The sequence below is a fragment of the Camelus ferus genome, chromosome 9, assembly GCF_009834535.1.
Source record: "Camelus ferus isolate YT-003-E chromosome 9, BCGSAC_Cfer_1.0, whole genome shotgun sequence".
In the NCBI taxonomy this organism is placed as follows: domain Eukaryota; kingdom Metazoa; phylum Chordata; class Mammalia; order Artiodactyla; family Camelidae; genus Camelus; species Camelus ferus.
Genome location: NC_045704.1, coordinates 13,178,622 through 13,193,417, shown reverse-complemented (window position 1 = coordinate 13,193,417; position 14,796 = coordinate 13,178,622). Strand labels below are relative to the sequence as shown.

Genomic DNA, 14,796 nt, shown 5'->3' with positions numbered 1-14,796 from the left:
CTACGTCCGCCTCAGCCACTGACTAGTTATTTGACCTCAGGGCCGTCCTTTCTCTCTTCTGAGCCTCCCGCAATATCGACTTCCTGAAAGGAGGGATGAGGGGAAGGAGGCCAGCCCAGGGCCTGTCTGTGGCTTTGTCCAGGTATTAACAAGGGCACAGGGCTTCTCACAGCACCTGGGAAAGTGTCTTTTGTGCCAGGACTTCTCATCCGCCTAACCTTGCACAAAAATGGCTTTAGAACAACAGTTCTGCGTGCAGGACTCATTGTCTACATGGCTTTTATCTTAACCCCGCCAGATACTTGGCGATACCGGTTCATGGTGGCCCATCCTGACCCGGGGAGGGGAGGAGAAACAGAGGTGGGGGTGAGGGTGGGAGGAGGACCAGGCCCACTCCACCCACCTCCAGTTCCGGGAGCTGGGTCATCCCAGACCCAGGGTCCTTAGAGAGTGAGGGAGGAGGCAGGGGGCCAAGGGCTGAGTCTCAGGGGCAGGAAGGACTCGGGGTGTCTCTGCCCTTGACCTTTTCAGGGCTCTTCTAGTTGGGTCATAGAAGCCGTTACATTGGGAATGCAGGAAGGAAAATCTAGAATTTCTATTTACATCTGTTTTTTAAAATCAAAATGAGCAAAACAAATGAAACTTTACTGATACCAAGTATGTAGAATGACAGTAGTGTACAAGTAAAATATATATGTTGGGGATATTTTCTCAAAAAGTCACTGATAGGGGAGTGGCTAAAGAGTGTTTCAAGGCCTTTGAGGTAAATAAAAGGTGTGAAAAAGCAGGCGAAGATTTGGGAAGTGACTGGGAACCAGGGTGGGTGGCGATGGAAGCTGACATTGATTCTCAAGGCCATGTCCTTTGCAAGTAGGGAGTGGGAGACAAGTTTTTGCCCAGGATGTCACTAAGGGGTGTGTCTTCTACCAGGGGCCCCGGTGCCTCCATCCCGAGTTGCCTCAACTCCATTTGACATTCAAAGCAGCACAGCGGTGTTACCTGCTCCCACAGGAAACCCTAATAAGCTCAAGTTCCCCAAGATTCCTTGGTCCCGAGCCCACCGAAACCAGGCGACCCCCCTCTCGGTGCTCAAGTGGGTGAGGGGACCCTCTCCAAGGGGGAACGAAGCAATGCCAGCCAGCTAGAGAGGGTCTAAGTGCTCCAGGCATGCTGCCCTCTTGGTAGAAGTAGTGAGAGGTGAGTTACGGGATAGATTTAGTATGGTCACCAATGACCAAGTTTGAGTTAGAGATGAGCACACTTTCTAGAGTGGGTGATTCTGATTGCTGCAAGGTTCTACCATGGCATGGCTCAACTCCAGGACAAGGAGGGGTCTAGGGGCTCATACTTGTGTCCCAAAGGCAGAGGGAAATTGGGGTCACCAGACTGGACACTCAGTTTGCCAGAGGTTGGTGTACGTGGGAGGAGGCTGACATCTGGGCTGCTCACCAAAAGAACACTGTGCCCACAGCCTGTGCATGGGGTCCCAAAGAACCCATTTATTGACCCACAACATTGCTGTCTCAGCCTCATTCCAAGAGGGCAGCCCTGGAGAAGTCAGCCACCCTAGTGATCCAGTTTGGTGGTGGAGGTGGGGTGTTGGAGAGAACACTGTCCGTGATAGCTGAGAAGGCTGGGTCCTGGAAAGTGCTGTGAGGCCCATCCCGTCGTGCCAGCATGGTGCCCCCGCCTCACAGGGGGACGAGGGGGCACCAGGTCTAACCCTATGTGTAGCTGAGTTGATTTCTTCTTCTGAGTTCCCCAATCCCAGAGCAGGGTTCCACTTAGCAGAAGCAGTAATATTCCAGGGGAGAAAAGAGTTCCCAGGTTGTCTTTTTCCTTCCAAAGTCAAATGAGTGATGTCACTGGTTGCTAGGCAAGTTTTCCACGTGCCCCTGCCCCTCCTTTCTGGCAGAACCAACTGTTTCTGTAGCTATGCCACTAATGCCACCAGTTACTGGACAGAGATGCTTCCTTGGAGAAAATGGGTGTGTCGCTAGTTACTGAACAGATTTCTTGTGTGGATTTTTTTCATGGTCTTCCTGCCCTTGTTGCGTGCTGTCTATGGTTGTTGAGGCTGGGGTCGCCCGCCTCGAGGCGGGGGCGCTGACACTCCTCGTGGACAAGGCAGATGTCAGGGAGGCTGGGAGAGGCAGGCTGAACCAGGAAGAGCTCTCACTCCTACTCAAGATTGGGCTGAGCCATTGGGAGTCCTGGTTCCACCCCCTGGTGGACAGACTTAACTCTCTAGATGAGGTCTCTCTGCTTCTGTCCTGGGGGGTGAAGCTGGACTTCACCGAGTGCTGCTTAGGCCACTGTAAGGGCTTGGGGGACACAAAGGTAGTCTTTTTGGACAGTAGCTTTTCAAAGGAACCAGGGGCAGTGTAGTCCTGGAGGGACCACCAATGATGAAATGGGTGGACTGGGATTGGCAGCAAGGTTAGGGTGCTGAAGAAGGTGACCCAGCCCAGGGTCCTGTGCAGGTAGGGCTGTTTTACTTCCTGGCTCTGAGGGCAGAGAGAGAGGGCAGCAAGGTGGGAGGAAGAGGCGGTGGGGGGGGGGGGGGTTTCAGTCCATGTGATGTTGGGGATCAGATTTCCCAGGGACTGGGAAGCTGGCCAGACGGTCCCTGGGGATGGGAGGAGCCCAGACTTAGGGGCTTGTTGGGGGCATTTGGACAACGGGTCCCGAAAGTCCAGGTGGGAGGCCCGGGTAGGGCAATCTCACCCCACTGCTGTTCCAGGCAGTGTAGTAGAGGTGTGCCCCCTGGTAGAGATGCATGAGGCAGACGGTGAGGAGGGCCAGCAGCCCTGGCACGGTCACGTAGCACCACAGGAAAGTCCAGAAGGGCCACAGAGGGCGGCCCAGCTCTCTGAACATTTCTTCCCTGAGCCTGGGTTGGGGGCAGTGGGCAGGGACGTCTGGGAAGGAGCCCTCCTCTGGCCACCAGGGCCTGGAGCCCTTGGGAGGGTAGGCCCGCCAGTCCCCTGGTTCTCTCACAGGTTCTCAACACTTAGGGACTGTCAGGTCCTGCCAGGCACTCCCTGAGGTTGGGCTCTGCATCTGGCCTCCCCGTGGGAATCCTCCCATCCAGAGGGGGTACACTGCTCCCAGCCCTCTGCCTTCAGACTAGCCCAACTGGCCAATGGCAGGGGAACCTGAGTCCCCTTGGTCCTGACTGCTTGTTCCATCAGGACCCACCCAGCTCCCCTCAGATCACTCCCTCCTGCTCTCAGCTGGACCCTCTGCTGTGGGAAGGACTGAAGGAGTAGACCATGCCCCAGCTCTCCTCAGAGACCCGGGGTGGGGTCCCCTGAGGCTTGAACATCACCTCCTAGCTCCGTAGATCCAGGTCAGGGCCATGTTCTGGAAGGCCACAATGACGACAAGGGTCAGCGGGACCAGGTGGTCATCAAACAAGGACATTACGTAGCTGCCGGCCTGACTGGTGAAGACGAGGCTGCCCAGAAAACCTCCCAAGCAGATGATCGCTAAGGCAGAGGCAGGTTTGGCCACACTGAGGTCTATGTGTAGCTGGGTCAGGGGTCAAAGTGAGCCCAGGAGATTAGGGATGGCCTAGTGAAGAGGGGCACTAGGGGCAAGGTGGTCACTGGGGTGAGAATCCATAGTACCTGAGAGCATCCTGGGGTAATTCTTGAAGATGGAGATGGAGTTCTGGAGGGGAAAGACAATGCCTTCCAAGATATTTATCAAGTTGTTCAGCCCTATGATGAGCAGGGCTATGAAGAAGAGGATGGCCCAGAAAGAGGCACCAGGGAACAACGAGACGACTTGGGAGAAGGCTGCAAATGCCAGGCCAGGGCCTTCCATGAACTGTTGGGGAGAAGGGCTCTGAGGCAGTGGTGGGGCTGGATTGGGGGGGAATGGTGCAGTGATCGATTAGCAATATCTGTCTCAGGCAGAGGAGAGAGGCATAGTGGTAGGTGGATGGCCAAAGTGTTGGGTGTTTGCCCTTTTTGGTTTCATAAGCTGTATGAGCATCACCTATTAAGTTTCCACCTGAGTTTCCTCCTCTGATAAATAGAGACCCTAGAGTTGATGTGAGAATTAGAGTGAAAATTTAGCAAAGGCCCTGGCACATACTAAATGGTGGTGGAAGAGTAATTCTGTTACCTGCCTCAGAAGGTATGTAGATAGCCCACAAGGCCCCTGGGAAATACATTTCCCAGTGGCCTCTGGGGCTGTTGGGAAGCACCCACCTGCCCCCAACAAACACACCTTTTCCTTTTGCGCCTTGATGCTGCAGGATGGGGAGAAGTGGATGACCTGGTGCTGGAGGTGTCCTGGGAGGTTGTTGATCCAGTCTAGGTAGTCCATGGTGGGCAGGAGCAGGATGTCTTCTGGGGGCTTGACATCCTGTGGCAGCACCCCCTTGTCGATCAGCTTCATCAGCTTTGAGACACTCCTGAAGGGGAAGCAGAGAAAAGGAAAGGTGGTGGAGAACAGACTGGTCCCTCTGCTAGCTGCAAACCAAGGACACTGAGGACAGGAGAGGGACATGAATTGCCCAAGATGAGTGCAGCTGAGTAACAAGGGCAGGGACTGGAAGTCAATCACATAGACTTGGGGTGAGTCGCCCTGGAGCTTCCACCTAAGGGGGCAGAAGATGTTACATTTGCAGTAGCTAATTCCAAGGTGCCTTGGGTTGAGTTGTGTGCCCCTGCTCCCACACTCATACATTCTCCAGTACTGCAGAATGGGACCTTATTTGGAAATAAGGCTGTTGCAGGGGTAATTAAAGATGAAGTACTGGAGTAGAGTGGGCCCCTGTTCCACTATGGTGTCCTTTTATGAAAAGAGGAAATTTGGACACACACACACACGGAGAATACCATGTGAGGATGAAGGCAGAGATTTACTAGACAAGGAACACCAAAGATTGCCAGCGAACCACCAGAAGAGGCATGGAGCAAAGCCTGCCTGACTGCCCTCCGAAGGATCCAACCCTGCCAACACTCTGATCTCAGACTTCTGGGCTCCAGAGGTGTGAGACAATAAATTTCTGGTGTTTTAGCCACCCAGTTTGTGGTACTTTGTTCCGGCAGCTTAGAAAACTAATAATCTCAGAATTTTGTGTCTTCTTGGATCTTAAGTTTAGAATGCTGGGTTAATCAAACCATTCATGATACATTTTCCTCAACTGGCAGAGCAAAGTCTGTTTAATCTTTTTTTTTTTCCTCTGTGAATTTCAGTCTTTCCTCTCCTTCTGCAGATACTCACTTTCATGTGCTTGACTAACATTAAATGTGGGTATTTCTTTGTGAAAAATGTTGCTTTGTGTCATCACTTAAGTGTCATTGTGCTATAAATCGTTTTATTTTTCCCCTCAATTTTGACAAAATCTCTACGTTGCTGAATGTATATCTAGTTTGTTGTTCCTGATTGCTGCACCATATTGCATAATATGCATTCGCAATCCACAGTCATGTTTGATTCCCCAGATAATGGCCCTACCTCCTGTGATCAAACACCAGTCACCACGACAACCATCCATCTGCGGGGCTCCCGGGAGAAGTTCTCCAGGATACACACTTGGGAATGGGGGAGGGGTGTCACTGGGACCATAAATACTGTGCTTAGTTAATTTAGTGAAATGCTGCCAGAGTCTCAGTTGCCTTCTGTGCTCCTGATTAGAAAACTTCTGTAAGACTCTATACCTCCACATTTTCTTATCTAAAGAGAGGGTAATGCTAATCAAAGTAGGTTCTGTGGAGCAGTTGCCCTACCTGGGAACTTTTTAGAAATGCAGACGCTTGGGCCCACCCCAGACTTACTGATTGAGATCCCCAGGAGATTCATAATGCCCATTAGAGTTTGAGAGACTCTATATAATGAAGGGCAGGGGTTTCGGGATGGCAGTCCTTTCAGCTCTACGTGGTCCACTATGGTAGCCACCAGACACATATGGCTATTTAAACTAAAAATCATATAAAGTGAAAAATCCAGTTCCTCAGTCCCATTTGCCATATTTGATCGCATTCACATTTCAGGTGCTACGGCTGGTGGCCACACACGGTGCAGGTGGAGGCTTCCAAGCATCACGGAGCTCTGACGGGCAGTGCTGCCCTGGGAGAGGATGCTTCTCAGTCTAGGCTGCTCATTGGAATCAACTGGGAGCTTTTTTTTTTTTTTCCTTTTCAACTAGGAGCTTTTTTAAGAAACAAGAGCTGTAATTTTTTTTGAGCTATCATTTACAGACAATAAGCAGCACAGATATTAAACAGACACGTCTATGAGTTTTGACCAACTACCCATGTCACCAACATCCCAATCAAGATAAAAAATATTTCCATCACTACATAGAGTTCCCTTCTGCCCCTTTCCAGTGTGTTCCCTCCACTCCAGAGGCAACTACTGATTCCCATTCCTACATGCTCGTTTTGCCTGTGCTTGGATTTCATATAAATAGATTCATGCAATGTGTCGTCTTTTATGTCTGGCTTGTTCCATCCAATGTAATGTCTGAGGGTCATCCATGTGGTTGCATATATCATTAGTTCACTTCTTTTAAGTGATGAATAGTATTCTGTTGGTTGAATAAAGATACTAAGATTTATTATGTTTACCTCCTGATAGACATCTAGGCTGCTTAGTTTGGACCATTATGAGTAAAGCTGAAACCAAAATGTCTTTAAGTAGGTGAATGTTTGTTTTTATACATGCCTTTTTGTGGCATTGTTTTTATTTCTATAAGGTTAAGTAGCAGGGGAGGAATAGGTAAATTATATGGTAAGTGTATATTTAATTTTTGTAAAAACTGCTAAAGTTTCCAAAAATGGTTCATACCATGTTACACTCCCACTTGCCTATTTGTTGATTGTTTGGTTTTGTCTTATAGACTTGTAGGAGTTCTTAAAATATTCTGGATAAAAATCATTTATCAGTACACGTGTGTGTGTGTATATGTGTGATTTTCTCCCAGTTTGTGGCTTTCTTATTCACTTTCAGTGGTGGCTTTTGCTGGGCTGAAGTTTTTAATTTTGATGACTCTAACTTAGCAACCTGTTTTTTTTATGGTTAGTGGTTTTTGTATCCTGGCTAAAAAATCTTTGTTAAACCCAAGGTCAAGATATTCTATGTTTTCTTCTAGAAGCTTTATAGTTTTGGCTTTTACATTAAGGTCTTTCATTCGTCTTGAATTAATTTGGGGGCACGGTGTGTGGTAGGGATCAGTTTATTTTTTTCCAGGTACTGAAAAGAATTTCCTTTACCGTTGAATTGCTTTGGCATCTTTATTGAAGATCAATTGATCATATGTGTGTTGGTTTAATTCTACTTTGTTCTGTTGGTCATCCTTAGGCCAATATAACATTGTCTTGACTACTGCAACTTTATAGTGACTCTTGAAACCAGATAGTGTGTCTCCAACTTTTTTTTTTTCCAAGACTGATCTGACTACCTAGGTCCTTTGCATTTCCATCTACATTTTAGAATCATCTTGTCATTTCTACAGTAAAATTTGCTGGGATGTGAATTGCCATTTCACTTGGCAATTTAGAGAGAACTTATATATTAATAGCAATGGTTCTGCAAATCCAGGAACTTAATATATCTATTTATTTAGATCTTTTTCTCTCAGCAGTGCTCCACAGTTTTCAGTAAAGAGATCTTACACCTATTTTGTTAAATATAGCCTTAGAATTTGGTGGGTTTTGATCTAATTGTAAACAGTTTTGTTTATAAATTTTTTGTTTAACTGTTTGTTGTTAGTGTGTAGAAATATTGTTTTCATAGAGTGAATTTTATTTTTGTGACCTTCCTAAATGCACTTGTTTATTTTAGTAGGGTTTTTTTTGAGTAGATTCCTTTAGGTTTTCTTTCTTTTTTTTTTTTGGTGTGTGTGGTGATGGGGGAGGTAATTAGTAATTAGGTTTATTCACTTTTAGAGGAGGTGCTGGGGATTGAACCCAGATCCTTGTGCATGCTAAGCATGCGCTCTACCACTGAGCTGTACTCTCCCCGTCTCCTTTAGGTTTTTAAGTACACACTGATGCCAGTTGTGAATAAAGACAGTTTTACTTTATCTGGCCTCTATGCTTAATAAAATCCTTCTCTTGCCTTCTTTCACTGGCTAGGAACTTCACTATAATATTGAACATAAGTGATGAGAAGAGATACATATTCTTGCCTTGTTTTCAGTATTAGGGGAAATTGTTCAATAATTCACCTTTAAATAAGATGTTAGCTAATTTTCTGTTGGTGGTGGTGGGATCTTTAGCACAACAGTGTTAAGAACAGCTTGGGTAGGTGAAACTACTTTTTCAACTGTATGCTTTTATGAAATCTAAATACAAACCAGGTATTTCCCTTCAGCCTCAAGAATTTCCTTTAATAGTCTCTTGGTACAGATTTGCTAGCGATGAATTCTCTCATTTTAATCTGAAAATGTCTTCATTTCACTTTCATTGTTTAAGGGTATTTAGCTGACTACAGAACTCTAGGTTGTTAGATCCTTTCTTTCAGCGTTCTTAAACATTTCTATCTCATTGTCGTCTGACTTCCATTGTCTCTGATGAGAAATTAGTCATAATTCTTATCATTGTACCACTTCATGCAATGTACTTTTAAATCTTTGAATGCTTTAAACATTTTCTATTTACATTTGGCTTTCAGAAGCTTGACCACAATACACCAAGGAGTGATCCTCTTTTTATCTAACCTGCTTGGGGTTTTCTGAGCTTCTGGGATCTGTGGGCTGATGTTTTTAATAAAATTTGGAAAAAATTTGCCTGCTATTTAAAAACAATTTTGACCCCAATGCTCTCTCCTTTCCTTCTGCAGCTCCAATTATACATATACTACAGGGGGAGAGTATAGCTCAAGTGGTAGGGTGCATGCTTAGCATACACAAGGTCCTGGGTTCAAGCCCCAGCACCTCCACTAAGAATAAATAAGTAAACCTAACTACCTCCCCCCACCAAAAAAATATATACATATATTACTGTTGCAGGTCACTAGTGGTCTTGTTTAGTTTTTCTTTCCTTTTCTCTCTCTCTGTTTCACTTTGTGTAACTTCTATTTAGTTGTCTTCATTAACTGATCCTTTTTTTTTTTGCCGGTTCCAATCCATATTACATACATCCAGTGAAACTTTCATTTACTTTAAATTCTAGAATTTTCATGGGGTTCTTTTTTAGAGTTTCTACAGCTTTCCTAAAATATCCCCACTGTCTTCACACATTTTATTAATCTTTTCTATTAAATTCCTTAACATATTTATAATGGTTGTTTAAAGTTCTTGTCTGCTAATTCTAATGTGTCTGATGATCTTTAGGCCTTCTTTTTTTCTCTTGGCCATGGGTTATATTTTTCTGGTTTTTGGAATGTCTTGAGATTTTTAATTTTATTCTGGACTTTGTGTATAGAAGAACAAAGAAGAAAGGTATATTGTTTTATTTTGCTTAGTCTCAGTAAGTTTAAGCCTTTTATTCTACCAGACAGCTAGGATGAGGGCTAATTATTCACATTTCTTAAGAGTACAGTTGAGTTTGGGTTGGGTGGTAATTTTCATTAGTTGAGTTTTTCTCTGCCTTCAAGTGGAATTAGAGAGATTACTGTTCCCATGAGCCATGCCCTCAACTTTTTGAACCACATCAGGGACTAATTCCTTTCTGTTGTCACTGCTTCAGTTGGAGTGGGTTGGATTATAGCTTTAGATGTTTTTGGTTTATCCAGTGGGGCCACAATCTGAGCACCATAAGACAGTGCACACTTCCTCTGCTTGCTAGCCTTGTCTCTGCTGCATCTTCTGCCACTTCCTCAACACAATTCCTGGGAACAGAGTGAGGGGAAAAGGGGGTCAAGCCATTTATTTGTGTGTTGAGGGCTTCTTGAAAGTCGAGTACCAGTTGGAAGCCCATACCGTCATTAAGTGCTTGGATTTCTTTTTATCTGTGCAAAATCTCTCCATCTGTGACAGGCCTGTTCCTCCACCCACATGCTCCCAGATTAGGCATTTACCCCCAATATAAAGGCATTTATGACTCTTTGCTCACCTATGATGGGCTCATTTAGTTTAATAGGGTTCTTTGTGTCCACTGCTCTTCAGTAACTTTATAGGAAAGTATGATTTTTATTTTGTCCATTCTTTAAATTGCTCCTACTATGGGAACATGGACTTTTGCATCCTTCCAGCATCCTAACTGGAAGAAAAATTACACCTTGAAGTTTAAAAAAAAAAAAAATCTCAATGCCTGAATGCACCCCAGACCAAGTAAATGAGAATCTCCGGGGGTGGGACTCAAACATAAGTGTTTTCTAAAGCTTCCCAAATGGTTCCAATATGCAGCCTAGGCCACAACCACTGATTGTGGCTCAGAATGTTATAACTGCCTCTTTGGTGAGTTAAATAGTTGATTTTGAAAACTTCTTTACACCGTTTGCAATTTATGGAAACCTTGGGACAGTCACAACTCTTAAGACTATTTTCTTATCTATAAAGTGATGGATATTAGAATATTCCCTTTTGGCTGTTTTCTCTGAGAATAAGTATAATATCATTATGGGAGAGGTTCAAGTTCAAAGGTCCATGAGGCTGGGGGGTGGTTGCTAATACAGAGGGAGGGAGACTCCTCTTGAATCTGCAAGGCTGTGATTACTTACTGCTCGACACAGGCGTGGCCACTGGTGGTGGTCCAGAACCCCAGCACTATAAAGATGATGGATGTGGCCAGCAATGAGGTCACCAGGTTGACCAGGGCCACCAAAGAAGCCACCTGGACATAGCTGTCGCCTCCAGCCTTGCAGGAGAACAAGATGATGGTGCCCATGCCCAGGCCCAAAGAGTAGAGCACATGCCCTCCTGCCTGACGCCACAGGTCCAGCGAGGCCCAGGCAGAGAGCTGTGGATGAAGGTGGGTGAGAGGAGTTTGCGAGTGGGCTCAGAGTGTGGACCCCCCAATGAGCTGGTAGAGGTGGGCAGGCTGGGGTGGAAAGCAGGAGGGATGAGGGGTAGGCTGGGGCAGAAGGAAAGAAGATTCAGGGGAAGGAGATTCAGAGAAGACCTGGGTAGTTGAGGGAGGGAGGTTTGGAGTCCGCAGCCTCACCTCTGTGGTCACCATACGTCTGAGGCTGGTGGTCGCACCTTCCAAGAAGAGACCTCGGATGAGGAAGCAGAGGAGGAGGATGTAGGGGAGGAATACTGAGAAAACCAGCATCTGGCCAGAGGGGTCAGGACAAACCAGAAGTCAGAAATGGGGAGGAGGGAAGACAGGACAGAGGTGAGCATTAGCAGGGGACTGCAGTCAGCAGGAATAGAGAGATGGAGGTAAGCAGTGTTAAGGTGGCCCAGATGTAACGAGAGGGAGCTATGGGAGGCTTTTTCTAGGGAGGCAACAGTGTTGTTTGCGGAAGAAAAATCCTCTAATCAGCTGCTCAAGGGTGAAGAATGAGGCCCCAGGTAAAGGTGGTTTTTAAATGGTGGTGCAGTTGGACACTGTTAATTCACAGACCTTGGTTTTGTGGCCTATTTGTGAGTTTAGGGACAGGAACTGCAAAGGGGAGAGAAGCCAGTGAGGCTGAAGTCTGCATGGAACAACTTCATAGATGATGGGGGAAGAAAACAAATGAAGAAGAAACTTTGGGAGAAAACAACATGGTTAACAGGAATTATTATTTTTGTTCAGGGATAGGTGAGAGAAGCTCCCCCTGCCACCAAGCCTTTAGTAAAATCTGCTTTTGTGTGAATGGTTTATTTTGAAGGCTGCAAAGGAATGGTAAGTTGAAGTTGGGCCTCCGGGATGTATGGGGTGAGCTGATTGCTTGTGTAGATACAGGGGCCAGAAGTTACAGGTAATGTTAACCAAAATGACCTAGTAAACACATTGAAATAACTTTTCCACAGAAGGAGAATATCCAGGTGCCAAGGGGATGGATTGGAAGTATGGATTGGGATAAAGTACTCTAAATGAGAAACTTTGGAAATGTATCCGTGCCAGTTGGCCTCTTTAGGGGTCAACAGTCACAGTCAAAATGAAGGAAGGAGGGACATGCCAGGCTCGGGGCGTGAGTCTGTGGCCTAATCTAAAAGCTGCCTGCAGGTCTTCACATGCAGTGACATGCAGATGAGGGAAGGTGAAGAGGGAATGGGGTCAAGACAAGGTGCTCTTCCATGCTGTGGATGGGAGGAGCAGCTCTTTGTGAGAGGAGCAGCTGACAGCTGCTTAGGGAGAGAACAGCACCTTCCTTAGGAGCCCTGGTGGAGATGCTGGGTGGTCACATCTGAGCTTGCCCTCTGGGTGGGTGGGAGGGTCATGGGGATTGGAGAAGAGAGGTCAAAGGGAAGGGGGCAGGGAGCCTGAGGATCTCTGGATTTGCAAAGGTGAAGTGGTAGTGGGATCAGCAGTCAGGGTGGCTTACCTGCGTTGACATCTTTAGCCCTGTCATCATGATTAAGAAGACGAGGAACCAGACTGCGAAGATGCCCAGGCTGAGATTCAGGACAAGGGCCTTGACCCCCTCTTCTATGTGGTTTGAGGCACTCAGGGTGGTGTGGTACCAGAAGTACTGGTGGGACACAGTCCCAAGGCAAGAGAGGTCTGGGGGGACCCAGGCGCTTAGATACGACCTCACCTGGTGCCTACCCCTGCTCTTCACTTCCTCCCCTTTGGCTCTTGCTCCTTGTTGCCCCTGCCTCCCTTGACTCTTCTGGCCCTGTCTCTCCCTCTCCTCACCGCTGACAGTGATGTTCTTCACCAGTGGGCACTGGTCCCAGGGCAGGGGATGATGAAAGGAGTTGCCCAGGTAGGAGAGGCTCCAGGTGGTGATGACGCTGTTATACAAGCTCACCATGACGCACACCTGGGGGTGGACACAGTGGGCCTGAGGGGCTGGATGGGTGGAGACAGGGAACCTGGAGACCACAAGGGGTGAACTGGGATGCCTCTTGGCTGGGCCCCTCATTCACCAGTATGCTGGCATAGCCTATGCCGCCCAGCCAGGGGGTGAGCTGCTTCCAGACCCGGATGTTGTCCACACGCAGCCATTTCCCCATGATCATCTCCATGTACAAGAGGGGGATCCCGAACAAGAGGAGCATGAAGAAGTGCATCAGGATAAAGCTGCCTGAAGAAGGGAGCCAGGAGCTGTGCTCAGGCAGTCAGGAGTCCTGGCCCCCCTCCTCTCTATCCCCTAGGAGTCTGGCTGCCTCCCTTCCAGTTATCTCCTCCCCCAGGACCTAGGAGTCTAGGCTCCCAGCCTTAAAACTCCTTCCTTAACCCTGGCCTTACCTCCTCCGTTCCGATGACATAGGTAAGGGAAACGCCATATGCTGCTTAGCCCAACAGAGAAGGCAACTTGGACCAAAATGTTCTCAGTTCTTTTGGTCTGAGTAAAGTAGTTGTGAGTCTTGGTGGCCCGAATCTCTTTGGTATTGAGCTTCCAGGGTAGGGTTGAGGAAACTTGGTGTTCTTTGGGGGCCTCGTCCTCTGATAATTCTTCAAGGGACTCCATGACTTTCTTCTTACAGGTCCACTAACTCCTGAGGAAATCTTGGGGTCACCAAGAAGAGTAGACCTTAAGGGACATGTCTCAGATGGCAGAATGTAAAACTCCACAACAACAAGGGTTTTAGAGCAATGAGGGCCAGAGTTTAAATCTTGGCTCTTCTCCTCATAAGTTATCGTCTTTGGGAAAATAATGTCCTCTCTCTGACATTCAGGTTCTTTTTTTTTTTTTACAAGAATAGATGAATTTCAAAATATTTAGTGACTGTTGTAGCATGAGCACTGCCCAATCAGAATGGATGCCAGCCATAAACACTGAAGTATCAGCTTAACATCATCACTGCCTGAAAGGACTAAAAGTGACATAGTGGACATTGAGTGCCAAGGACACAGTAAACACTTAAGGCACTCTGGTTCTTTCTTTTCTCCCTCTGGTCTACCTGGCCCAACTGACACACACAGATTTCTGGGCTGGTGGTTCCCAATCCTGGCTGTCTATCACAATCACTTGAGGGACTCTCAAAACATAGAGATTGCTGCCTTTTATTCTCCTAAACTTCCTCTTCCATATTCTGATTCAGTAGATATAAGGTGGAATATAGAGATTGGTAGAATTAAAAAGCTTCCTTGGGGATCCACTTCTGGAAAGGCAGCATGAGGAGCTCTGTGGACCCATTCCCTAGTGAAACAAGCACAACTTGTGAAAGTTATAAACAAAAGAACATTTAAGGTCTCTGGAAATTGTCCTGATACAGCAGTGAAGAAACATTTATTCAAGAAAATCTAGTAAAACTCAGGATAGTGACAGTTTGTGGCATGTGAACCACAGCCTGCTCTCTCCCTCCCTCCATCCAGCCCACTGTTATGGAAAGTCCACTCTAGGTGGATGGAGCCAAGAACACAGGGTTCCCTTTCTCCCTGGATCTCACTCAAAGCCTATGGTGTCTTCCAAAGGGGCAGGCCACCAGCATTTCTCATTCCTCTCTAGCTATGTGTTGCAGAGACTAAATTCCAGGCAAGTGTGGTAAAAGGTGGGGAGCCCTCTTCTTCCACTCTGCCCTCACTTGCATGGCAGAGGCTCTACTTCAGGGATGACACAGTGAGAATACTGGGGCCCTGACCTACCCAACCCCATCTCATTGGTTAGGTAGAGGTTACATGCCAGGAGTGGCAAGTCAGTAAGACCAAAGGCTAATGCCCCATCCAGTACCCTGTTCCTTAAGCACTCAGATAGAAGTAGGTCTCTGTCCCCATCCAGCCTTGGAGTTTTTGTCAAGGGAGAGAGGCAGGCCTTAAGAACAAATAGCTCAGAAGCTCTTCCCCCAAGAACTAA

At 46.9% G+C, this 14,796-nt stretch overlaps 2 protein-coding genes across 8 annotated transcripts in view; one reads left to right on the top strand and one right to left on the bottom strand.

Moving 5' to 3' along the window:
* The window catches only part of TRPM4 (transient receptor potential cation channel subfamily M member 4), a 51,192-nt gene extending 44,442 nt beyond the window's left edge, over positions 1 to 6,750 (top strand). For 2 of the 7 annotated variants that reach the window (XM_032485564.1, XM_032485565.1), the window contains one exon: positions 6,012 to 6,748. In XM_032485564.1, the coding sequence (XP_032341455.1) occupies positions 6,012 to 6,073 (62 nt within the window). In that variant the 3' untranslated portion in view covers positions 6,074 to 6,748. Of the gene's footprint in view, positions 1 to 6,011 lie in introns of all 7 variants that reach the window. The other 5 variants (XM_032485566.1, XM_032485557.1, XM_032485558.1 and 2 more) reach the window with 5 other exon arrangements.
* A 4,350-nt stretch (positions 6,751 to 11,100) lies between these two features.
* Positions 11,101 to 14,097, bottom strand: LOC106729839 (sodium-dependent neutral amino acid transporter B(0)AT2-like). The gene is made up of 2 exons (XM_032485568.1): positions 13,248 to 14,097; positions 11,101 to 13,083 (listed from the first exon to the last, which is right to left on the bottom strand). The coding sequence occupies exons 1-2, from the start codon at positions 13,468 to 13,470 to the stop codon at positions 12,794 to 12,796; spliced, it is 513 nt and encodes a 170-aa protein (XP_032341459.1). The 5' UTR covers positions 13,471 to 14,097; the 3' UTR covers positions 11,101 to 12,793.
* Between the last annotated feature and the right edge of the window lie 699 nt (positions 14,098 to 14,796).

What these genes read in the sequence shown, in the direction of transcription:
- LOC106729839 (XM_032485568.1), bottom strand. Translation starts at nt 13,470, where the DNA reads ATGGAGTCCCTTGAAGAATTATCAGAGGACGAGGCCCCCAAAGAACAC. An exon ending in ATGTCATCGGAACGGAGGAG is followed by an intron (nt 13,084 to 13,247) that starts GTAAGGCCAGGG and finishes TCCCTTCTTCAG; the next exon opens with GCAGCTTTATCCTGATGCAC.